Source organism: Solenopsis invicta, chromosome 12, assembly GCF_016802725.1.
Source record: "Solenopsis invicta isolate M01_SB chromosome 12, UNIL_Sinv_3.0, whole genome shotgun sequence".
NCBI lineage: Eukaryota > Metazoa > Arthropoda > Insecta > Hymenoptera > Formicidae > Solenopsis > Solenopsis invicta.
Genome location: NC_052675.1, coordinates 9221407 through 9248319, shown reverse-complemented (window position 1 = coordinate 9248319; position 26913 = coordinate 9221407). Strand labels below are relative to the sequence as shown.

Below are 26913 nucleotides of genomic sequence, written 5' to 3'. Positions count from 1 at the left end.
TATATTGAAAAGACGATCATATCTTCATTCCATAGAGTATTACCGCGCATTTCCATAACAAAGTTTTATTAGAAGTCTAATATATTCAGACTATTCCAAAAGTAGTTCCGTTTTACTCGGAGAGAACGTACCACTGTTGTATTGCCGATATACTTTATATTTGATGAGACATTAGTTAATTAACTGTGCACCATGATTTACTGGACTATCGCAAATCACATTACAATAGCTCTATATAGTTTACACACATCAGATACAATTTCTACGAAATAGAATCATTTTATTTACACATGAATACATGGAACTTGTTATATGTATTATAAATATAATTATGAGAATCTCTACATTTATATATATATATATATATATATATATATATATATGTATATATATAGAATCGTATATACACAATATTGAATTTATATATTCTTAAATAGTTCTTTCTTTTTCTTTTTTTTTTTTTTACAGCAACCCTTACTTGTTGCGAATGCGTTTGCATGCATTCAATGCATCTGGCTTTTACGATTTTATTTAATCTGTTTTGCATTTGTTATCATATATATGTATAATGTGTAATATGCCTGTTACATTTTATATTATTTCCATATTTGTTGAGGGTATATACGTTCATATACTTTCTCATGTACTTTTGTATTTGTTGATGATATACTTTAGAAAATCACTTCTATAGCGTTGACGATAGCTAAACTGCGGTATAATAACGAGAAAGGCAGAATGCTAAACCGATTGTTCCTTTAGTTGGTCATTACGTATTGTTAATATTATTCACATCAAAGATACATTTTCACGTTATTATACACTCCTGCGCTTCAAAAGCATGTATAAATTTATATATGTATACATATATATAAATCTGTATATCTGCAGCGTACAAAACACTTGAGAGAATAATTTTGAAAGAGAGCTGTTAGTTATATCAAAAAGTAAATTTGGACATCAAAAAGAGAATATACTTTAGAAGAGGTGTGCGTTATTGTGTGATGTAAGAGCAGCAGAAATTATGTAATGCTTTTCGAGTTATTTTACTCTCTTACAGCTTGTGTCCACGATGTTAGAAACTCGTTTTGAGTTCTCTGAAAGAAATCTTTACACTTGAATGAACATCTAGATGTTATGATTGTGTATAATTTATCCTTCTATGATATTTGTACAAATATTAAAATGCGGAATTAGCCATTTAAATTTGAACTTCGTTAAATTCGTATTTTCTCTAGACATATAAACGTTAATAATTATTCTGTTTTAATTTATAATTTTATTTTAGAAAAAAGTGCCTGTATTGGTAATCTCGATTTTAGCTACTTATCGTGGACGCAAGATCTTGGATATATAATTGGCAGTCGTATGAGTCTCGTGAGAGAATGAGTTTACGCTTATCGGAACTTTCCTCATCCCATTTTTTACATTTAAGTAGCATAGTGTACTATATTTCCCTTAGCTGTAACGAATGTTATTCCGGTCACATGTACAATTCTGCTGCTGTATTCCCGACTCCTCCATATCCGCATTATCGTAACAAAATACCGTATTACAAATAGAGAAAGAGGTAGCCGCAGCGGCGAGCGAAACGCCAATAGCAATCAGTAATTTAATTGAAACGACAAACACTCCGTACACACATACCATAGTGCTCTTGAATAATTTCGTGGATGTGATAAGTTTTACGTCGTGAACAATTGACTATAGAGTCGCCGTTCAGAAGAAGTCGCGTTAAGGAGTGCCTTACGCGAAGCGATTACAGGACGTCCCTTCTTCAAGAGGAGGACGGTCTGCAGGGCTTCACGTGATGCATTTCGTATGTACAAAATCCACGAAGATAATATTACCTTATAGTACATACAAAAGCAATAAGCATCATCTCACGTCTAGCGTTCTTCGTAATTACCGCGAACGCAAACGTTGGAAATGACAAATGATATCATAGATCATAATCTATTTATCATCGTAATAAATATTGCGCGCATTCATTGATCATCAGTTATCACGATTTACCGTATTAGAGGCACGATATCGTCGTCGTGAATCTCTTAACAATTAGCTACTTGTGCTTAGCTATTTTTGCACATTATTTTCACTATCTTAATTTAGAAATACCTATAATGCGGCAGCCAAAGAGAAGGACATTTTATCATCTTTTAAATCGCGCTTACACAAATGAAATCCGTGCAAGACTACTTGGTCGTTCCGTATATGATGTACACATACACACATTCCTTTCATACAGAGTACGTTATAATTCATCAGACAAACTGTAGCGTTAAATATCCAGTAGCAAGTATCGATTGTATTGTACGGCGGCTCTAGTCGAACGAATATACCTCCGTAATTGTCACTCTGCACAGGGTGATTTACATTACTTAATTTTAACTTAACGTCGGTACCTATTAGACTATTGTTTACAATTTTTTTAAATGCAGTTTACCTCAAAGATTATATTTTCACGCCCGGTGAATATATACGCACGCGCGTGTATACAATATATATAATATATATTATATATACACATATATATGTATACACATATATTGCGTGTGTGTAGCAGCACATACAGTATATGTACAATATATATGATAGCCGAGACATTACACTTTGTTTTACATCTAATATATACAGGAGAAGAGAATCCAGTAATTTTATTTCATTTATACTATTATCGTTAATTATAATTATTATATATTAAGAAGACTATTAATTTATTTTCCGTAAACCCTCATTTCGCCCATCTTTCCGATTTAGATCTATTATATCTCGATGCGACAATTATTCTTTAGTGTGCAGTTTGTACATACTTTTACCTGCGATTGTATATACATATTACCTGCGAAAAACATTAAAATATATATTTTAATATATTACGTATAATGAACTACATGAAATTATATAATCTTATTGTTTGAAGTATTAAGACTAAATACACTAAATATTTAATAATACTGTTGACCCTTCTTGAACACATCGTCTTGTTGTAACCACTGATTCAATAAAATTAAGACAGTGTACAAATGCATATTTGGTGTATAGAAAAAAATAATACATCCCTTCTACAGCATGAAGAATTTGGCATTACAGGGTATAATGAGTCAATACAGTTTCATAAATGGAGCAACTTTATTATCAAAGAATTCGTAGCAACGTTGGCGTAACAACAGAATATCGAAAGTGTAAAGTACACTTATTAATATCTTTAAGAGACATTCAATAGAATAGAATATAATTCTTATTTGTTTTATATTAGGTATATACGTGCAAACACGCACAGTTTATATATAAATCTACCAATATGAACAATCATTCATATATCAATAAGGAATATCTTTTGTAGGAATATCTTTTAAACGTACCTCTCTAACAGTTTGTACTTTTAGTACAATCCTTTTAGGTCGTACACATACTCGAGGGTTGTCAAATAAAATTATGCGCATAATAATTGTTCAATAGAAAGACTTCTCAACTTGATTCACAGCGTGTGGAAGATATACATCTTGGAATGTATAGCAGATATAAAAAGAACTCTTGTTATGCATCTAGCAATAGAAGTATATAAATTTTCAACAACTTTATACGCGGTTCACAGTCTTGAAAAAATGTCATATAAAAAGCGTTTTCTTTTTGGCCAAAATAATCCTCTAAAATATTTTTTTTATCGAAATCGATTTATAGACTATGAACGTCTTAAGTTTAGATATCCTTATACACATACCTATCTTTTCGTGCATAAGAACATTGTTTCGAATCGTTCTTAAATGTCGCTGTTTGACTAGTCATCTTTAAGGTGCGAAAAAGTTCTGCACTTCCAGAACTATGATAAAATTAAGTACGTTAATTGCTACTTTATCACATTGGCAATAGGCCGTCTACGAAATATCCGAAGTTCATACATACGCACTTCTCTATAAAACCCATTTAGCATTACTTTGCTGTAAAACGTTAAGTAAAGATGTATAACGTGTATAATAGAATATATGTAACTTGTATAGAACCCTAGGCACAAGGTGAAAACAGCGTTCGGCGTCCGTATGTATCCGGTATTTGTAGCATCTTCGTGTAAAAGAGAATTGATCAGTATTCGAATTAGATAGTTAGTATTGCTAAGTTCACAGGACCAAGGAATGCGGAAAGATCCTCATGTTTACATAATCATTAAGTACCTGTAAATTCGAGAACAGCAATCTTTACATATCTGTATTCGCATTTTCTTTTCGAGACTGATAAAAACAATTTACCTCTGTAAGAGCATCTTTTGTTAGTTTAGGATACAGGTACGTAAATCCTGTGTTTGACAGCTTTCCAGGCTGTAAATACAAGTGCTTATTGTACAGGAGTTCTTGATCTATATATGGAGACAGAGGACTGTTCTCCACTCCATCCTTGCGACAAGCTTCTGCCCAAGGGGTCATGTGTTTGTCATTTACCTCCTCGACAACAGAACTCATATCAGTCTATAAAGCATAAGATCATAAAGTTTATATTTTCTTAAAATTTTGATAAACTTTTTTTGTTGTAATGTATCACTAGACTTAAATTATTGCCAACATATATTTTTCAATCTTTTATATTTTAAAATTTAATTTAAAAGTTTGTTGTTCTCAAGTTTAAGATGAATATCTTGGGATTAATTCTTATGTGTACTTAGTATATATAAAAAGTTTCCAATTCTGTAAAGTTAATTCGTAACGTCGGTAGTTCTAGCACTTTAGCATCGCCTTAAGACCAATAGAAAAAGTTATCCATACTTTGGCTAGTGTAGATAGCGCAGTGCCCCAGTAATCGTGATTGATATTAAACAGTTCCGAGACTATGGCACTGATGGAACCTTGAGTGGAATCCCCCTCGTCTACGAGATTATACGTCTGGCCTATTGTTTCCGGTCTGTTAGCCACATGCCAGATAGCTCTGGCAACATCCCTTACGTGTACCGTATTCATATGAAGGTCTGGACCCCAGAGCAATTTCATCATTTCTCCTAAATGTTTATAAACTGCACCCACTACCAATCTCGGTGCTGCAAATTGCCGAGATATACTCTTTTTATTTTTTTTTCAGGTTAAAAAAAATTAACTTCATTGATACAACAAGGTAAATTACAAAAAAATATATTTATACTTCAGAATTACCTAGGCCGTTTCTGTCACCACAACCATACACAATAGCCGGTCTGAGTATGGTATACTTTAGATCTGGTATGTTCTTCAGTTCGTGTTCCACTTGTAACTTGTATTTTGCAACAAGCGTCCATGGTTCTCCGGCGTCGTCTTCCTTGTGAGGAGTCTACGTGACATTGCACAATGATCAATCCTGAATTCGTGTTAAAGTATATGCCATTCAGAGGGAACCGATACCTTTTCCGAGGCGTTAAGATTGCCGGAAGATATCTCGACGTAACGCAAGGCTCGAATTTTGGCCGCTTGCTGGGCGCAGTTTAGGCTCAATTTGTAAATACCTTCTTTGTACACTGGATCGGTTAGGCCGCTCTTCGTCTCCCCGGCGCAATTGAACACATAATCAATAGGCTCATCGGAAGAAAACGCGTTTTGGCAGGACACTTTGATAGGTCAACAAAAAAAAATCATCCTTTTAAATATTACTGCCTACATCATGTATCTTGCATTTTACGCAACAGACTGAACCATGTAACGAATCAGTATTGATTAATCTTGCAATAAAGAGAATAAATAAAATAATAAATGAGAAAGTAAAACTATTCTATCTAACGTATTATCTCTAGAAATATTAAGGCTTGAAATTCTTTAAATTTTATAGTTGCGAATCAGTGTATCCAACAAGACACTGTCGTCATTTGATGCGTCCCTGATTGCAATTACCTATGTTAATTAAATTGGCGCTTTTAAACTCGAGTAACGGATGCTCGAATACTTGCTGGTGTTTCGCATTGAGCCAGGCGGTCTGCGGCGGTACTTTGTCCACGACTCGCACATAGGACACCAGATCGTTATCCAACAAATATCCCACGAGATTACGGCCGATGAAACCACATCCTGCAACCGCAAACGGATAAAGGTCTCTCTCCCCGGCCGGTCTTATCGCTCTTCCGCTCAGCGCGCGGCCGACGCGTATAGATATAATATAGCGAAGATACCTCACCTCCTAAAACGATCACCCTCGCTTTCTTATCACAGGTGGGCGTTGCCATGATCGCTCGTCATTTAACTGCTTGGACGTTCGTTTCCTCGCTGGAGCGCAGTGCCTTTGACGGAAGGGTCGTCAGGTGATTCGCAACTGGTCAATGGCACTGCACTTCGCGCACACCGCGCTGCACCGCGCTCTCTTTAACCGGTTCTGCCGCAGTATAGCTAACCTAAAACACGCTGAAAGAAGAAGCCTACTAGAGTGGACATGCTCATGATTTAGACGAAGATTTTTCGAGACGCCATCTTTACAACGTGGATATATACTACGATGCCAGTACAGGTTATAGAACTCGGAAAGCACGCGATTGTTGGCATACCTGACGAAAAGAGCGCCGAGCACGCGTACATGAATATGCCAACTTCAATCGTTCCTAACTGCTTTCGCGCGACCGATGCATTCGTCTCGTCGCGGTTGCAAAAAATACTCTCGAAACACTCCTGGCTCAGTTTAGTTCAGTCAATAAATGGTTCACGTCTATTATCGCGGAAACGATATGACCATACTTCAAAGGTTCGATGTGACTCCCGAGGATTCAAAGCACGGAACGACAGTAGTTGTCCCAGCTGCCGATTGTGATACAAACGACAAGTACATCAGAAACACAACGCTAACGGTAAACGTTCGATCTTGTAGGCGACCTAAACGAACTAAAACACTCTTACAGTACAAATTAACTCACCGTTCGCTGCTGCATGATCACTCCGTCCAGCTCCGTCTCGGCCGTAGCTCTCGAATATTCGAGATCAGAGATCCTCCTCACGACGATTCGTCTTGATTCACAATTTCGCACGAACGTTTTCAGCGCTCTCGAAACACTTCTGTTACTCACACGCGTCTGGAGCTCGGGATACGAAGCAACGGAGAAGATGCGAAACACGATTGAACGCGCGACACGACTTCGCACCACGCATCGCGTATCCGACGCGACGGATGTTGGCACGAGCGCCCGACATTTCACTTCACTCTCGAAACACTCGCTCGCATCAAAAACTCGTACGGGATGACGAGGATGCAAGTTGAAATGCGCCCAAATGCGCCACAACACGCTACGACCTTCCGGCGCCTTCCGCCGTCCCGCCTAACCGACCAACACTGCTGCTACTGCGTAGCGGCGACGGTAGCGGCGCAGCGGCGCGCAGGCGCAGCCACGCGCTAGTCACGCCACTCACGCCGCTACGCAGTGGCAGAGCAGCAGTCGGTCGGTTAGGGAGCACGGCGAAAGGTCACGGCGCATTTCAACTCGCATCCTCGTCGTCCAGCACGAGTTTTTGATGCGAGCGAGTGTTTCGAGAGTGAAGTAAGATGTCGGACGTTCGTGTCGGATACGATGTACGGTACCACCGACGAGAGACTGTTAAAGACCGCTAACCTTACGGGAGTTTGTGTGACTGTTAAATTTTTAATGATAAACTGACAATACAGTACTAATTTTATAATTTATTGTTATCTTGAAGTTTCATAGATATGCTTATGTATTTGTAACCCAAAAATTCTCGATTTTTATTAAAAATTGCAGTTTTGATGTTAACATCCAAGTTTGATTATCGACAGAGATAATAACTGATCAAAAAGAATTACAATTTTAAAGCAATATACAATGATATTATTAAATATAAGTATGCATATTTGCTTATGAAGTATTTGTATAATAAAAAAATCAAGATTTTAATAACGTATTACTCAAATATTTGTATTAACAATCATATAGTCGATAACGTCATTGCTCTTCAATTACCGCCGGGCCCCTGGGGCCCTAGTAACGGCCTCGAAAATTTACCCAGGGTTGACGGTCTCTAATAGTCTCTCGTCGGTGACGATACGAAGTCGTGAGACGTTCAATCGTGTTTCGTATCTTCTCCGTTGTCTCGTATCCAGAGTTTCTGACGCGCGCGAGTACCGGGGGTGTTTCGAGAGTGCCGAAAACGAAGGAGCGCGCGTTCGTACCAAGTGAGAATCAAGACGAATCGCCGTGAAGAGGATCTTGGGTCCCCCGTGTCGCTCAGACGGCAACGGTCGAGTGGAAATTAAGTCAGTCGCGTCCGGTTCAATCGCGTTTTCTCCGTTGCCCTATATTTCGTATCTCGAGTTTTCGACGGACGTGGGTACTGGGACTGTCGACAGCAAAATGTCGTGCGTTTGTTCCAAGTGTGAATCAAGAGGAGGAGAATCTTTTGGATCTCGAACGTTCGAGAGCTGCGGCCGAGACGGAGCTGGACAGAGCGACCAGCGGCGAACGGTGAGTCAATTTGTACTTGTATTTGCTCCTTCAATTCGTTATTCGCGTCTCGTCCCCATTGCGTTCGCGCGAATTATCGTCTGCACAGTGCGAGACGAATCAGTCGTGTGAAAACCGTTAGAACAGGAACGATTTGAAATTCGTGTACGCGCGCTTTGCGTTCTTTTCGCCAGGTGTGCCAACAGTCGGGCGACGTGCTTTACGTAACCTCACCTAACCTCAATTTTCTTCCGAGCGGGTTGGGAACAACGTTGCCTGCATCACTGTGCACCGGCTTTTCAGAGTATAATAATAAACTCCGATACATTTTACGATATGTCTTATTGTGAAATTAATTTTTATTTGTTAAATGTACGAGTGCAACAGTGATACACTCTCGCGCGATTCGATAGGAGGTTTGGGAAAATTGGTTAGGTTAAATTAAGTTAAAGTGCGAGGATGCATTTGACGTTGCATTTTAGTTTCTTCGTGTATTTTGGTGAAGTTCAATGAGTCCCGCAAATATTTGTAATTTGTTTATAAAATCATGAGCTTCCTATCTCGGCTCGGTCACGTGAGACTAAACTACAAAAGATCTAATTTGAATTACGCGTGAGTCTAATCTCATTTAGAGTTTTGCCTTTTTCACATGTTAATCCTAGAAAAAAATTTTTCAATTAATTCTAAGCGGAAGCAAGCTGCTTCGTAAAATTAATCGAAAGATTTTTTTCTAGGATTAATATATTTCAAATTACAGATATTATATGTAAACAAACATATATTATGTTGGTTTAATTTATATAAAAGATTTTGAAAGTGAAATATCAAATTCACATGAGAGTACATGTTTAATATATTATATAAGATTTTCGAGAGAAAATGCTTTTCTCTCTGGATCTCTCACCATTTGCATATTTTTTTTTTTATCTAAAATGAATTATTGAATTATTTCAAAACAACTTTAATACTCAGTTTTAATAATCTGAATTTTATATACATTCAACTTTAATAATTCACAAAAACAAAATTAAGAGAGGATTCGACAATATTAAAAAATTAAGTAATGAAAACAAGGAATTGCGAATCCACTTGGTAATTGGTGCGTCAATAATGAGTCACATATTTACATAGTAATCAGTACATCAGCATAAAACATAAACACGTAGATTCGGACGCGTTTCGACTTATTTTAAAGTCATTATCAACGAAGCTGATAGCTTAATCGCCTAATATAATTGTTATATTAGACAATTAAGCTATCAGCTTCGTTGATAATGACTTTAAAATAAATTGAAACGCGTCCGAATCTATGTGTTTATGTTTTATGCTGATGTACTGATTACTATGTAAATATGTGACTCATTATTGACGCACCAATTACCAAGTGGATTCGTAATTCCTTGTTTTCATTACTTAATTTTTTAATCATTCATATAATAATAAAAAAACAATAATAATTCATCATTCATCAAAATATGAGAGCCAGAGGGAAAGTTAAACATTTTTATAAAATTGATTTTTTGATAACATTACTCTTGTACAATTTTATATATAATGAAAGAAATATAAAATTTTACGATTGACTATTTCTTATAACAAATGTTGAATACTAATTGCCGAAGAATATAAATCGGGAAAACATTTTAAAACAATTGTACATGCAGGTTTAAAAAGTTATATTTTAATTTCACATATTTATATGAAAAAAAACTTATATATTCGAATTTAATGATCCCCAACACAATAAACTTACATTAAGCCTAAAGTTTTATAATAAAGTAGTTAATCAACCAACAATATAACAATTATAGTGTGAGAGTAATATTGTACCATGTTTCTGCTATGAACACATGTTTAAAAATCTCTAATAATTTTAATAATACATTCTTTTTTAATACAGATCCAAATCAGGTTATTTTTTTTTTTACCATTAGATCATTTTTCAAGCTTCTATAAAAATTATTGAAATCTACAAACAAATTTACTGATGCACAAATATAATTAATAGATAAATTCAAAAAAATAAGAGAAAAAGAACAGACTAATAAATTTTAAAATCTTCAAAAGATAATACTTTGTTAAAGAATCAGCAATAATTCAATTTAATTGATATACGAGGCACTTATATAAAATGGTGCATTGATGAATTTTCTTCAGGTATAGTCATAAGTTAGCGCAGCGCATTTTTCCGAACCTATGTCGCTACTTTGTCTAGACTGACAATTTATGTAAACCGAGACAATACGTTTAAAGAGACGTCATAGATACGCTTCAAAAGCATTTAAATCTAGCGGATCTGCTGTCTTTGGAGTTTTTGCATTGTTATAGTACGTTCTACGTAAGATAAAGCTGAACTTTAAATTAATTTTCTAACTGTCAAAAAACGTACCAATAATCGCTTTCCAATTTTCGAACATGTAAAAAGTGAATATATATCTAACAGTTAGAAAACCAAACTAAAGTTATATTTATATTATATGGAATATATATTACTTAATTTTGCTTAAGTTGTATCTGTTAGTGTATGCTTTCTCGCCATAGCTTGTGTTTTACTGTAAGTCTTTCTTGAGTATTCTCTTTGAATATAAACATTTTGAAAACTTTTGTGCATTTCTCATAAAATTTACATAAATATTGCAAAATACATAGAGGAGATCCACAATCCCGATTTCCTTCTTTGTCATATCCTATTATAAGTAAATCTACATTTGATTATAATTACATGCTTACTTCTTAGTTAATGTTCTATTATATTCTGTAACATTTTAAACAATTATATACATTCTCGTCATAAATATAAATTATTGTACATTAGATATTTATACTTATATCTATCCAGTAATATATTGATATTTTGAGCAGTTTAGCTATTAAGCAAAATGTGGCAAAAGTGATTCTATTCTTACTGAACAAAAATGTCCAAATAAAAAAGAAACTTTTATTTTTTTCCGCATCATGAAATTCGATGACATGCAGTCTAAAATTTAAAGAGGCAGATAATTCTTATTGATTACATCGACAAGACCAAAGTTAACTTTTGCTAAACTTCCTGGCGGAAAAAAAGAAAGACGAACTTGTCTTCTTTGGCAAATATTCTTTGCGGCGGTTTTAGCGAAACTTTAAATTTGGCTGTCGATAAAAATTAGTATTGGCATTCCTTATTGTTTATTTTTACAATTTTGCTGCAATAAAAATTACGCAGCACTTTATCAAAAATATGTATTCATTATATTTAAGGACTTCGATTATGATAAAATACGAAGATATCTTATTATAACATTAATTCTGTATTATTATATATATATATGTATATTTTTTTTATTTTAATTTATTTTAACCATGTTATAATAAATCTTCATTAAGACTCTAAAGAGTATTAATGAAGATTTATTATAGCAAGCAATTTGCCTGGCGTATCACGATACAATGATATTATTCGATTTTTTAAGTAATTTGACTTTGTACGTTAGTTTTATTTTAGGATAGCAATATAATTGTATCATGATGAAAGAGATGCATGCACAAAAAAGATATAGAAGGGATTATCAATGCTAATACGTTAATATAATACTAGATTATTTTATTTACATAATCGGCTAACAATTTGTAAAATCAGTAATGCATGCTCTTTTCCTTACGCACAGGTCAAGTAAACGTAATGCCTAGGCACTTTTGTTGTATAATGCAACGTTTGCATATTTCTAGACAACTTAATTTCGTATATCGATAAAGTCCTCTGAAAAAAGCCGAATAAGGACTTGCTTTTTTCATTTTTTCTTCAAATGAGGTATGAATTTAGAGTCGGCAGTGCGACAACGTAAATACGCTGTATTTACGTTGTATACATGCTAATGCTATCAATATTACACCACCACGAATTATAGTGTGAAAATCAATTTCCTTATTTAATTACGTTTTATAAAAATCGTCAAACATTAAATTATTTATAACAATATATATATATATATAATATATATATATAATTTCAGTTAGTGGTATAATATTGAACTTTCTTGCGATTTGAATCCTGTCTTCGATTTACATAATTCAAGAGAATCATACTAACCGTACCCGCCCGGTATAACTTATAAATATTTATAAAATCAATCTGTCGTTTTTTAAATGTTCGTTCTTCGCGGTGCTATTTCATGCGGTTAATGACCAGATCCGTCATATGGATCAGAGCTCTCTGATACGGACTTTTAGTGAAGGACTGCGCAATCTTGTTGGCTTCCACACAGTGTTTCTTCGCCAAGAATCTTGTCTGTTCGAGACCGTTGGATTTGTGCACCAAATCGAAAGCTTTCTCAACGTCTCCGGGCTCTTGGAAACGACGCATGATCATTGCATTTAATTCTGGATACTGTAACAGCCAAGGAAATGACATTGATTAGAATATTATAGACTGACGTTGAAAATCTATCGATAAGTATAACATACAACTTGGTGCTTGAGTAAATTATAGTATAGTTTAGAGCTGTTACTTTTGATCTTGGCTTCAAAGAATTCGCAACTTTGAGATTAACTTCGAACCTCTGAAGTTTAAGGTTCTATTAAGTTCAAAGCTTCGAAAATATCTTAAGTTTTGAAATTTGAAATTACGAATTCAGATCTTTGAAGAGAGAGAGAAGCTATCAAAAAAATGTAACAGTTAATGGAAAGATATGTCTCAGTCATATTATGACTTGCTGAACACTTTGTGTACTAACCTGTTCGCAAGCAAAGAGCACTGGGGCTGTGGCTAGTCCGAGTTTAAGATCAGCAGCCGTGGGCTTGCCCATAGCTGATGAAGAAGCCACAAAATCTAGAAGGTCATCTACCAATTGGAAAGCCAAGCCAACATTTCTGCCGTATTGGAAAGCCATCTCTATCGTGCGGTCATCGACTTCGGAAAGAATAGCGACCTAAGGGTAATAATTAGTAGTCATTTACACAAGTCTTGGAAGAAATAATAGACGGCGACTTTGTATGTACACGCAGTCGCTAATATGGCCTCACCGCTTTCACGCAATTGGCAATTAAACTCGCTGTTTTTCGATAAGTCTTCGTGAGATAGTGCGCGAACCTCTCGTTTTCCGTTTCTTTGGAACCAAGCTGCATAAATTCGCCTTGCACTAAGTCAGAGACAATCTACAAAGTAATGCGCCGTGCTTTAATTAATTACCTTATTTAATGTACTGTTATATTATTCCAATTGTTTCCTTTATATCGTTTTAATTTATCGATCGCGTTTCTGATTTCAGATAGCGTACATAAAATCTATTACAAGTCTAAATCTCTAGACGTCCTAGATGTCTTGGCAATTAAGTCTTTTATTAAATAATTAAATAATGAATTTTGTATTTGTATTTAACTTGATACGCTTTGGAAGGTCTATGTGTCAAAATATTTAGGATAACTCCGGTGCTGCACTTATTGAATTATCATTTATCATTTATCAAGTATTATTTACTATATGTAAATAAACTACCAATAAAATTGTATTCTACTATTATAAAAATGATTAAAAATTGAAATATATTTATTTTCTTATATTTGAAGAAAAAAAAACTTTTAGAAACTCTTGAATTTTTACTGTATACCACAAGGGGTGAGATATACATATAGTCACTCACGAATGCGATAAATTACCTTCATTTTTTTCTATTTTTTCTGGCTTTTGCGGTATAAATACCGGAATTATCTTAAATAGCATTGCAATAATAATAATGCGAATCAATTAATAAATCAATGAGTTTGCCTAACAAAGGTCTGTTGTTAGCAAGCGAAAGCAATAGAACTGAAGAATTGTATTAAAAGTGCAATCAACAAATCACCTGACTGATCGTAATAGTCACGTCATCATTTCGGATTCTGGACAGCATCGTGCAGGCGACTGCCAAGATGTAATTTCCTGCCATAGCCACCTACAAATAAAACAGTCACTTAAAAAAAAACCCTTATCGTTCTTATTAAATAAGAATGACAATTAGCGACAAGCGTACATATTAATTTTTCTCAAAAAATAGTATAAAATTATTATTTAATTCAATCCAAGAAGTATATATTAAAAAAAATCTTGATCAATTTGAAAGAAATATATATATTAGAAAATATATATTAAGAAAAAATATATTTCCTTAAATCATGACTGTTGTGCAAATAAAAAATGTTTTCAAACAAAATAAACGAAGGTTAAGGCTCTTATAAATAAATTAAAATGAGCCATTTGGCTCTTGAGCTCATTATTTCCTAATTTAAAAAAATGTTTTATTATGATAAAACTATTGTATAAACAATTATTAATTATTGTACAGTTACGTTTCAAACATCTATTTGTTCGGATAATATAAAAATTTCATACATTTTTTGAAAGATACATATCACTTGGGTTGAATTAAATAACATAATTTTATTAGATTGTTATAAATTTAGTAACAACGAAATTATCTAAAAACATGAAGAGTAAATGCAAAATTCCGATTCAACCGTTTCGCGCGGTTGCCTATTACGTTAACTTGCCGTCAACAAAGTCGATATGGTTCTCCGCGATTATAATCTGGACATGGTTTCCTTTCACTGGACATTCTTCAAATCGAAGCCAAATGACTTCGAGAAGGCGTTACGCGACTTGGACGCACGTTCAATTCTACGTCTAATCTCTTTTTGTTTCAGTTTCGACTTTAAGAACAGTTTACACCATTAAGTGATATTCTTCTACGTTTTAAGGCCGCGAATATATAGCAATTCGAAAACGTAAAGACAAAATATATGAAATTAATGGAAGCTTCATAAAAAAATATCGAATATTAACTTATTCTATATTACACGCGTCGCTGTACACTTAAACGATATCTCTTACTTTACTTGTTGAACCTGAAAAAGCATTCGCAGTATGACGGTGGAAAGCGATCGAAATTTAAATCGCTTTAATGTTAGAAATTTAATGTCCAACATTGAAATGATAGACCGAACGCAATGCCGAATGTAAGTTTCATTAAGTTTATCGTGCATTCAGTTTCGGTCTACCACTCTGCGGTCAGCGAATGTCCGTTAATGTAACGTTGTTGATGAACACATCGCCTGTAACGAGTGACGCGCCGAAACCGCAACAACTTGACGACTCTTAATGACCGTTTACTGCATGTGTCGTGCGTTGATTTCTAAATTTCCTCACACGTCGAATTTTAAAATCAAAATACATAATCGCGCTTTCTATTTTTTTTTTGCCCAACTTCAACTCATTTTCATGCCTATAAAAATGCCTGCAATTTATTTCAAAGTTACAAAGCTATTATTTTATGATAAATATCTTTGAAAGTACGACACGGTGTAGAATTTCTGGAAAGAGAGTCTTCAATATTTCACGGTTGAATAACGAGGGATTTTGTCACCCATTTTCTTGCAAGCTCATTATTTCAGACTTAGTTAACTGGTGCCTATAAACTTGCGGTTAAAAAATTCATTTTAAATGGATTAAATATAATACGCGAGGAAAGATTGTCCGGTAATTTCGGGATGTCTGTGTGAAAAGGCGTAAAGAAGAAGCTTCCGGGCCATCATCTTGGATAATGTTTTGGTCAGGTAAAGCCGGACTGACAGATGATTGTTTCGTGTGACAATGGCCAAGCCGATGAGTGACTCAACAAACAGCTCGTAATTTTGAGTTTCACATCCGGCATCGACGATGCGCCGCCGCCTTATTTTCACGCACCTTAGCCGCGATAACGAAAAGGCACCTGGTAGGGTTTTCCCTCTTGAGGAATAGCACGCGGTTCGTGTATACCGGCGACACTTTCTTGCAATTACGCGACGAGGCGGACGTTCCGCTAAATAAACATGAATCAACGCTGAAAGCAGCGGTTCACCTGCGGGGCTCATTAATTCCGGTTTATTATCTCCGCGAAATAACGATCGTATTTCAGTACGATATTTTATTCTTCACTCTGAAGTTTAAATAGATGAAGCGTCAGTTGAAACAATATTGTATATTTTGATATTATTTAAGTATCTAACTTTAATAACTCAAGTGGAAACTTAATTAGCATATACAATAGCCAAGGAGGTTATCAATCATTAATAGAGTTGTGATAAATATTTTTTATTTTAGCCGCAAAAAAGTTTCCAGAATCCCTTATTAATATGTTCGTCGATCCACTGTAATTCTTCGACGATATGACGACTGTGTTATTATATAATTCTCATTTATCAATATGTTCATTCGTCATGAACCACGTACGATTACTGTACCATTACATGATATAATACATCTATGCCATTCTCCGGCTTCTTAAGCCTGACAGATTTCTTGGAAAAGTCGTATTAGAGTATTGCAAAGTTTTTCTCGTTCCGCTTAAATAAGCGTGTACAAGTTCAAAGGTGATAGTGTTGCTGATATCAGTGAAAATAATTTCGATGACATTTTTAGAAATATGTTGCTGAAGAAGAATCAAAATTAAGATAATATTAATAACAGGTTATAGCTCTTAGGTTCGTCACAATATTTAATTAATTTTGTTCGCACAACGCATAAATTAATTGGTAGAATTCGTCAAACCTTTTTTAATTTTATTCTCATGACCTTTGGCTTATTAGCTCTAAACATTTTTTTATTCGTTTAAATGTCGAGAGTCTTATCGAAAAAGGATATTTATAACTCACCCCGGCTGTAAAATGCGTCAAACCTTTTTTTAACTTTATTCTCATGACCTTTGGCTTATTAGCTCTAAACATTTTTTATTCGTTTTAATTGATGCAATATTAACATTTTTTGCAGTATTATTGTATTGCCATGTCGAGGGACAAAACGCTAGCAAAATTCTTTTGTGGCCATCCAGCAAACCTTCTTTCCAGACAAACTAATCCTTTATTTATTTTATTTATTATGCTAATGTTTATTTTATTTACTATTTTAGCTTACATATCTTTTTCAAGATACGCCTCTCGTTTTCTGCGCAATTATTTGTATTATGCTAATACTGCTTTTATTTTCTATCGTGCTTACTTTTATCATCATGTTGTCTTTCACTGCGTATTAGTTCTCAACTTCTTTATCAATAGTTTTTAGGTCAGGAACAGATTTTCAACATGATTGCCGATTTCTCGCTTATTGACTATGCAATTTTCTAATTCTGCGTTTTGTAGCATTTTTTAACTTTCCACTGCATACGTTTCTTTTATTGTTGTGCACAGCAATAAAGTTATTATTATTATTTTCTGGACCCTTATTTTATTACATACCATAGGTCGTTCGTGCCCGTAGTTAATTTTCACTTTTACAAGTACACAATAATTATTAAATGTCTCTCGCATATACTTTAACATCTTTAGAAAGTATTTATACATACAATTGTGTACGAAAAATCATTGTATATAAATGTATATAACCAATTATAGCCGACAAGATATTTCGAAGAAAATAAATATACAGAGCACATATATCCCAAGGTATGCGTCAAGCATTAAATATGTAAATATTAAAATATTCTCCTAATTACCCTAATATATTCATCACATTAATTCAATTTTGAGATATTGAAATGTTTTACTTCTGTCTCCATCTTAAAACACTAAAATATTTAAAGCCTGTTAAAGATTTCAGTTTTATACATTTTAGTGTTTTAAACCTACATATCGTTTAAAACAAAATTATTTCAAGTGTTTAAACAAAAACGGAGACAGAAACAAAACGTTTTATACATCTTTAAAATTAAACACTTCTTTTTTGATGAGCGTAAAATTACTCCTTCATAATTTGTGACGTTTGTGAAATTACTTTTGATAATTAACATGAACGTCAAATGGAAAAGGTCTCACTCGATTCCTACTTCATCTTTCTCTCTCTCAGACAGTATTCCAATTTGCAGTTATTATCTTCGAATTTCGCACCTGACTGAATGGCTTACATTCCAGCCACTTCATCACGTAATCCTGTTACTGGTAGGTGTAACTCAAAGATAATTATTATATATACTGCAGCAGAAGTTCTCTCGATTAGCAGCACGTTAATGCGAGAGTCTGTTACACAATTCACTGGTTCAACATCTGCGCTGTCCTCGCTCAGTCGATGAATCAAAGAAACAACGTTGGAACTTTCGTGATCATCGTTGGGCTTTCCATTTCTCTGGACGGCGCTAATTCCATCATGCGTCGAGGTTGTAACACTTTTGAAGCTTCCTTTTGAAGCGTAATGTTTGCACGCGCTATTCATCAGAATTCATCATGCAAATTGCAACGTGTCGCACTGCATGTTTACATTTATTAATTTTTATTCCACGTGACTTTATTCCTTATCTCATGACTAAGTGGTCTCGACGTTGTCTCGACGCCCCCCTAACAACATTGTCAACGAATCGCAGGATTGAATCGCTGTTTTTGTAAGCCCTTGACTTCGATTCTACAGAATAGCGTAAAACCGATCCCTGTATCGCGTTGCGTCTCACAATTACACTTCTTTACATTCTGTGAAGTCTAAGGAATGCCTGGGAATATAGTCTGGCCTTTTGATCGCGACTGCTCGCAGTTGTAAGCTGCATCGTTGCATTTCACAACGGCAGCTTACGATTGCGATTCACATTATCGCGCGACACGTATTTACAATCTGCGAACACGCGCCGACTCAGAGGCGCGTTAAAGCGGCAAGTTTCATTACAAAAATTATAATGTGCAAGATCGACGTATGAGCAGTATTGCTATAAGTACTATAAGCAGGCGAGAGGTAGTGTCTTGGTAATTTCTTGGAAGGATGCTCGGAGAGGTAGCTTTAACGTCTTCGCTAAAGCAAAAATCCAACGTGCAAAATTTACACAGACACTGGCTGAAAAATGGAAAGTAAAACATGGAAAGTGATACTTTTCATGTAACACTGTTTACAGAATGTACCTCATTTGTGTTCTTTTATATAAAGCTGCAATAGTGTTGCATCAGTCGCACTAAAAGTTCAACAGATAAACTTTCGAAAAATACTCGTTTTAAGTTTTAATAAAATTTCAAATTTGTTTTTTTTTTATTTAAAAAATAATCAAAATAAATCAAGTTCAAGTTAGAACTGAGCGGTTTATCACTTATATCTTTCTTATGGTTTTGTTAAATTTACATTTATTAATATTATTAGAGAAAGTAAAACTTAAAAAAAATCATTTAGTTTAAATCACATTATTTTCTTACATTTTTCTTAAATAAAAATCAATTATATAAAAAAATATATAAATTTGTTAATAAGTATTTATATGTATATGTAAATATTTCCGTTTATTTATAAATACATTAGAATTACGATTATATATTTTATGAAACTTTCTGATATCTTCGAGAGTTTACGACTATCAACAATTTCTTAATTCTTAAATCGCTAACATTCCAAACGAACAAGATACAATTATATAAAAGTTATTATTAATAGAGATTCTTTAATTAAATACAGATCAATTTTACAAATAAGAAAAAAAAACCCGCGTGCTATATTTCCCAAACGAATCATAACACCGTAAAAAGAACTTGTAAGATTGCGCAGGGAAGGAGGGGAAGAAAGTAACGATTACTGGTCAATAACTTTGCGCGTTCTTGACCTAGCACTGCTCACGCTTTCATTTCGCCTACCATGCACATACGCGCTTGTGTAATGAATGTCGATAGTAAATGCAGCTCAATCATTCGCGACGCCAATCGAAAGCTAATTAATAAACGCTAGAAAATGTATCGCAGCTAGTAGATGTGGAAAAGCGCAAATGAAATTCGAGCGATTGCGAAAGTGCATCGTATGTTAATCGTGTATTTGAGAGTTGAGTTTTTCGATCGCGTCACACCACGCGTCGCCCACCGTCGTCGAGTTCCAACTGTCGATTTCTAATACATGTAAACTTCAACGAGCCAGAGATTGACTTGCAAACAGCAGCCACTTTCGAAATGGTTTTATTGGATATCGTTTAGAGTATGTCCCACGAATTAGTAACTTTGATCAATTTTTCTATAGTGCCTCTTATATCATACGCTGCCGAATTTTCCACATTTACAACAAGCACACGCACGGATCAAGATCCGCTTCCGGTTCCCAATCTAGAAAGCAAAGGCCGACGGCGGCGCTTGGTCATGAATCGCATTAGCCTCTTTCTTCCTTCGCTATTTTAGAGAGAGAGTTTGAGTTTCCATCGTCGTCGAACCGCTAACTATCGTAATGATCACTTTTAATGATTTTCAATACGAAATAATTATCTATATTTTTTTATATATTTGCATACCTAAATATATATTTTTATATTTTATATTAACGAGATAGGACGCTAATTCCGAGAAATGGATAAATGCGACGTGTAAAAGATCACGTCGATCGTCTTTGCGAAATCGGAAAATAGAACAATATAACTTACTCTCTTTTGACTCCACATGACATTAACTGACGGCTTGCCACGACGAATATCTGACTGATCGATCACATCGTCGTGCAATAAAGAAGCACTGTGGATCATCTCAGCGATCATCGCTATTTGTCGCTGCGTCTGCAAGAGAACGCTGAAAGAAGAAGAAAAAAGTCTCTTGTTGTAGTAATAAGTCATTTGCACGATTATCCACCGTGGTTGCCAATGCACATAAATTATTCGTATTAATAACATACTTTTTCATAATCTTTGAAAGCAACGTCCATATTGCAAATCTCGGACTTGAAATATTTCTTCTGATTAAGAGAGTTTTATTTCTCTTCATTTTATCTCTTAAAAATGTTCGATCACGATTTACAGAGATCGAAGTTATTAAGAGTGAAAGTATGTATTTAAAAGAATTGTTTTAATTAAGAGAAATATTTCAAGTTTTATTTCTCTTTATTTCATCTCTTAAAATGTTCGGTCAAAATTTACAGAGATCGAAGTTGTTAGAAGTAAAAGTGTGTACTTAAAAATTTTTTTAGTCTTCTGTGATAAATAAAAAAAATTCTTTAATACCTAAATTAAATAAATAAAATTTCAATGTCGACAATTTTTAATGAGATATTCTTTCAAAGTCTCTATCGAAGTTGTTAAAAGCAAAAGTGTGTATTTAAAAATTTTTTTAATCTTCTGATAAATAAAAAAAATTCGTTAATTCCCCGAGTTAAATAAATTAAATTTTAATGTCGACAATTTTTAATGAAATATTCTTTCGAAGTTTCTGTCAAAGTTCTTAAAAGTAAAAGTGTGTATTTAAAAATTTTTTTAGTCTTCTGATAAATAAAAAAAATTTGTTAATACCTAAATTAAATAAATTAAATTCAATGTCTACAATTTTTAATGAGATAATTCTTTCGAGCATTATTTGAAATAAATTCAGTCTAGAAAACTATTCTGTTTAAGAAGCTAAACATCAGTTTCAGTCTGATAATTTCCGCAACTTTACGCGATTAAAAGAGACGTGTTCAATTTGTTGACTCGACCTGACATCGAGTCAATGGTTTGTCCTTTTTATCCGCATTTCTTACACAGTTTAGCTATTAAGAACGGATCGTCGACTCGTAATCGGGTCGAATCAGTAAATCGAATGTGCCATTTGATAAATCGTGAACTAATTGATTCGCTTTCCCTCGGGGAGTATCTCAAAGTATCTATAATCGATACATAATGAAATCACCGTCCATAATAGAATCACGTCTAAATAGTCTAACATGTTACGAGGCGCATTAACGCACGTCTCATTCACGAGGCCGCCCCATTCATATGCATTCGCATGTAGTGTGCTTGTACAAGACGCGCTCGTCGCTTTCATAGATATCTCTAGCGTACCACTTTGCCGACACTTTTAATGCTTTCTAAACGTCGCGAGCATACGTTTTCATACGTGCGGAGATTCACCGTGCCGGGCGCGGAGCGTTAATAAAAAGATTCGACTCTCACGCGCCGTCTTCGTAATTGCGAATTTCCTAACACACTTTTCCTATTTCCAACATCTTAATTAAACAATTCCATTCTTGGCTAAATATGAAAATAGAAGCGAATCAAGTTCGATATATAAGTACATTAGTCATGTCACATTTATCAGTATTTTATTTTTTATTATTAAATTACTTTTCTGTATACTTGTATAATTTAGGTAAGAGATAACGAGCTACATTGTTGTACGGAAAAACACTCGAACGGTTGACATAATCGTTCCACCTTACAAAGGTATAACGCTATCGGGCAGAATTGTAATAAATTTGCATAATTCAAAACTAACAAGCAAAACACTAGATAAATATGAAACATCTAATACGCTTCGTCTAGGTTTGTTTTTTTCTATATAGCCAAGAATTGATTCTTTAAATGGAGAAGGAAGTCTTGTAAAGACGGGGACTAGAGAAGGTGATGCATTTGCGTCTCCACTAAAAGATTCACCGTTCTTCCAACTCGAGAAAAGCAGAGGATTACGTCTTTACGATTCGCTAGACTTCTATAGCTTCAGACGCGTAATTTATAATGTCGCGCTTTATCAGTAATTTATTCCTATAAATAAATTTCAAAAAAATGTTTGTAGAAACGCATCCCCACTTACTTCCTTCCATTGTGATAATTAATAGCTCGTGCCATCAGCATGGTGAACATGGGTCGAATCGCTTTCCCCTGGCCATCGAAGTAGTATGTGCTTATAGTTAGCATCTCTTCGTACGCGGTGTGGTTTGCGAGTTCCTGTAATAACAATACGCACATCTTCGAATAGATATTAAAGAAGAATTAAAACAAAAAAAAACGGAGTAAGTATAATAAATTAAAGTCGACGATCGCGCGAACATCGATGTGTCTGCTACAGTACCGGCCAAAATTATATCTCCTTTCGATTATTTTTGAGCATAATTTGTTTGAAAACGCACGAATCTCTCTTAAATCATAATATATTTTAATGATAAGTATAACTTACGTAAATAATTATTTAATAAAAAAACTTGTTATTAAATAATAAAAACAGCAACACGTGGAAAATCATTTTTATTTAAAATTTCCAAAATATGTAAAATTTGAATCATAATTAATTTTGAGTCATAACAAGTATAAATAATGTAGAATATTAAATTTAACTGCTAAAACTAGGTTATGGTGGTAAAAACAATGATTGCGACACGAAAAACAAAAAAAGTACAAAAGTGCAACTATGAAAAAATTAATAAAAAATTCGAAGATCATAGTGTATATTGCCAAATCTCATTGTATTTTATATAAGAGGTGTACCTTTCATCAAGAATTTACTATAAAATTTTGAGTGCATTTGATGCACTTCGATTATGCTCCAAAAATCGAAAGGTGATATAATTTTGGCCGGTACTGTACATGTGCAGGCTGAAGTATAGAGTAGAATGGTTCCGTCTCATTTGTAGAGTGTTTGAATAGTAAATACAATAATAACTCATAATATAACTCACAATATAAATATTTTATTTTGTCTTACGTAAGAGCTATAATACGTAACTCTATACGTCAAGTGAGCTCTCTAAAGTTTCCTTTAAATTAATTAAGAATCAAGTTTTTGCCTTCTACGCTCTCTTCCGAAGCGTGATCCGTTAATATCCCTCTCCCTGGTCACAATTCAAAAACTATTCAGGCGGAGTGCGTAATCAGAAGAGAAACTTGCTTCTCTCGTCCTTTCGACAGTATCGGAACCCGTTCCGTGATCGTGAATTAAATATGCGTCAGACAACTGTCTCCGTTGCAATAAAATAAAATAAAAAAAAAAAAAAAGAAAGAAAGAGGATAACGTCCAGAGCTGCTTTGGATTCCAGCAGCGCAGCGACGACGGTTGAAAGTTCCCTCTGGAATTTGGCCAAAGCCGAAAAGAACGCGCACTCGACGAGCTTGCATCAGTGTCGCTTTTCGCGCGGCTCGTGCGACCGGAAATCGATACCGGCGAACCTGAGGAGATTCGATATCGCTCGGGTATCGTTACTGTGCCGGCGCGGCGATACTAAGATACTCGATTTCTCTAACTTTCCTCAAATCAAGTGACGAGCCAGCGTTCAAGTTACGACGGTTCGTTGAAGGCAATTTCTTTTGTTTCGCCAACGTCCGCTAATCACCGCTAATACGTCGACAATTTGTCTTATCGTTTCTATTTTAGGATATATCGACAGTTTTTGGTGATTAAGATGTCGCTAATGAAAGTTTTTCAACCCCGTTTCAGATCCCGAGATTCCCGTGCCGGCAACTACAACCGTGCGACAACAATCACCTGGTATAGTATCGTCTTCACAGATTGGGCAAATTTCACGCAGTTTGTCGTACACGAACGGCGATCGTGAGTAAAAGTTCTTCTCTCGACCATATGCAGACCGTGAAGTCGAGCTGCTTTCGCTCGCGGGCCGGGGCGCCTTGAGCAGAGGCGCCGCCGCGTGAAAATTGCTCTTCATCAATATTTCTAAACGCGATTCTTCACGATTATTCTTGTCACTGAAACTACGACCGAGTCTCCACTGATTAGGAATAGCGAAATTTATATACAGGGTGATTATTATTGAATGTCCCCCCTTTTTACCATAGGAGCCTGATTTACCGACGGATATGTATTTCTAACATATTATTATATATTAGAAATTACAAATGCGTGCTCCTATGGTAAAAAGTGAGGACATTCATTAATAATCAGTCTGTATATCGCTATATATATATGCGCGTGTAATTTTCAAATTAAAATTTGTCTAAAGAATCGAATTGAACAATTAAAGCTTTAAAATTTCACGACCGAACCAGAACGCAATAATATTAAATAGGAAAAAAAAGAAAATCTATTAAAAGAAGAAATATCGTTTCTCACAATAAGTGATTCATTTAGCTTTAAATTGATTTCTAACATTAAGATGTTATGTACAAGAGCATCTTTGTCAAGCTTCATTAGTATTGTTAGTATTTTTCAAGATATGGAATTTTATTAATTTATCGCAAGTTTCAAAGTCACGATACCTGTAGAACACTCCAACTTTCAAATGATTTGTGAACTTTGCGACCATTCATTTTAAAGCGGATTTATCACACGCGGGACTAAACAAAATTTTAAATAACGTAATAAATTTTATTAAAAAAATATGTATCTTAATATTGTCTGTTTTAATTTTTAACTCTTCTCTCGCAAATAAATTATAAATTATAAGAAATATAAATTTTAGCGATATTAAATCAAGGAGTGCTACATTATTTTTTAGAAATTATATTTCCTTGAGGAAAGGGTTAAAAATTACGGAAAACACATACTTTTTTATAAAACTTGTGAGTTATTTGAAATTTTGTTTAGTCACGCGTAAAGTGTAATAAATCCACTTTAAAGTCTGCGAATAGAGAGTTCTGTATTTCAAACTGTTTGGAAATTGGAGTGTTCTAAATGTACCGTGATTTCGGAATTCGCATAATACATAATTCCATATCTCAAAAACCATTTATGATCTTACAGTTGAAACTCGACAAAAATACATATTTTAATTACACATTGTGTAAAAAAAATTTTGAAGTATAAAAATAAGTATTTTTTTTTGTTGTCCAACTTGACGTAGAATTTTCTACTTACATTTTAAAATTAAACATTAGTAAAAAAAAATACTGCGTCTTGGGATAATTCGGAGAGAGACAAATTATTAGAGTTTGGAAAAATATCACGTGCGTGTCTAAACTGGATTAACAATACGGGACTATCATGCGAAATCAAAGCTCGATTGCACAATCCTTATCTAATTATTCCTTTTTTGATGCATGCGTTTTTTACCGCACCACTGGGTCCGTCTTAGATTGGACGGCATAGTTTCACAATAGTCCAGCGTACGTAATATCGATGAAGTCAATTACATAAATAGCTGCTAGGCGATGCGCTGTTACTTCCCGAAAGTTTCTCGAGGCTATCCATGTGAATGACAATCGCCTGCTCGCAGAAATGAGGATTAATAGCCTACGGCTTCGTTTATGTAATAATTCGTGTGTTCGCGACTGACAGCGCATTGTTCATCGATTTTACGCAGTCGCTGATATTCGTGAGAATTTGACAAAAGAAAATTCTGATCCTTTTAAAGTGATTAAGCCAATCTCATTTAATCCAAAGTATATCGATAAATGAAAAGTATAACGTTACAAATGTGGCTGAGATTTTGATACTCATGTTCATTGCAATATAAAACATTTTATACTCACATTTGTTAGAATATATAAAACATATAGAAATACAAAAATGAGTTGAGATTTACAGGTTTAATTTTTTCAAAGAGAAAAAGAAGAGGAACAGGCTGAAGAAGCGTAAATCTTATTTTCTAATGAAATCAGAGCGATCACGTTACCAGTCGTATATCGTCGAACATATCCTTAATCTCGTCTTCCACAAGTCTATAAGGATCGATTTGGTAATCGTGTAAAGATCCAGGCATCTGCGTTTGCATAGTGCTCGTTGCCCTCGCGAGACCTATCCTGCTGTCCCGCGTGTTCGTTTTATTCTGCAAATGGAAAAAGAAAGAAAGTTCTGTATTACGTCAAATATTGACTATAAACTTATATTATATGCCAGGATTAACTACGCAATATCATCGGAACAAATATTTACTCCATTCAAGTTTCAAATGTGATCACTATTGGATATTTTTAGCG

The 26913-nt window shown here is 34.5% G+C and overlaps 2 protein-coding genes across 3 annotated transcripts in view; both read right to left on the bottom strand.

Moving 5' to 3' along the window:
• Positions 1 to 1558: 1558 nt before the first annotated feature.
• On the bottom strand, positions 1559 to 7255 carry LOC105195416. Of its 2 annotated transcripts, XR_005575954.1 has the most exons (9): positions 6851 to 7255; positions 6124 to 6347; positions 5844 to 6017; positions 5361 to 5563; positions 5136 to 5289; positions 4755 to 5023; positions 4245 to 4460; positions 3722 to 4169; positions 1559 to 3545 (listed from the first exon to the last, which is right to left on the bottom strand). XR_005575954.1 is itself a non-coding variant. In XM_011160796.3 (8 exons), exons 2-8 carry the CDS (start codon positions 6170 to 6172, stop codon positions 4116 to 4118), a joined length of 1119 nt encoding a protein of 372 aa, XP_011159098.2. In that variant the 5' UTR covers positions 6173 to 6347; positions 6851 to 7255; the 3' UTR covers positions 1559 to 4115. The 2 variants fall into 2 exon arrangements, 1 of the variants encoding a protein (XP_011159098.2); XM_011160796.3 differs by having other exon boundaries at positions 1559 to 4169.
• A 2790-nt stretch (positions 7256 to 10045) lies between these two features.
• The window catches only part of LOC105195417 (all trans-polyprenyl-diphosphate synthase PDSS1), a 55197-nt gene continuing 38329 nt past the window's right edge, over positions 10046 to 26913 (bottom strand). The window contains exons 2-8 of the mRNA XM_011160798.3: positions 26610 to 26762; positions 22862 to 22995; positions 20731 to 20872; positions 14203 to 14292; positions 13385 to 13516; positions 13096 to 13290; positions 10046 to 12749 (exon numbers count right to left, since the gene is read on the bottom strand). Coding sequence (XP_011159100.1) covers positions 12528 to 12749; positions 13096 to 13290; positions 13385 to 13516; positions 14203 to 14292; positions 20731 to 20872; positions 22862 to 22995; positions 26610 to 26762 — 1068 coding nt within the window. The 3' untranslated portion in view covers positions 10046 to 12527. The remainder of the gene's footprint in view (positions 12750 to 13095; positions 13291 to 13384; positions 13517 to 14202; positions 14293 to 20730; positions 20873 to 22861; positions 22996 to 26609; positions 26763 to 26913) is intronic.

Excerpts from the sequence above, each read along its gene's own strand:
- LOC105195416 (XM_011160796.3), bottom strand. The coding sequence starts at position 6,172 with ATGGCAACGCCCACCTGTGATAAGAAAGCGAGGGTGATCGTTTTAGGA. Across the intron at positions 5,564-5,843 it reads CGCCAATTTAATTAACATAG|TGTCCTGCCAAAACGCGTTT; the intron begins GTAATTGCAATC and ends GACCTATCAAAG. Across the intron at positions 4,170-4,244 it reads CAAAAGATGCTCTTACAGAG|GTACTTAATGATTATGTAAA; the intron begins GTAAATTGTTTT and ends TCGAATTTACAG.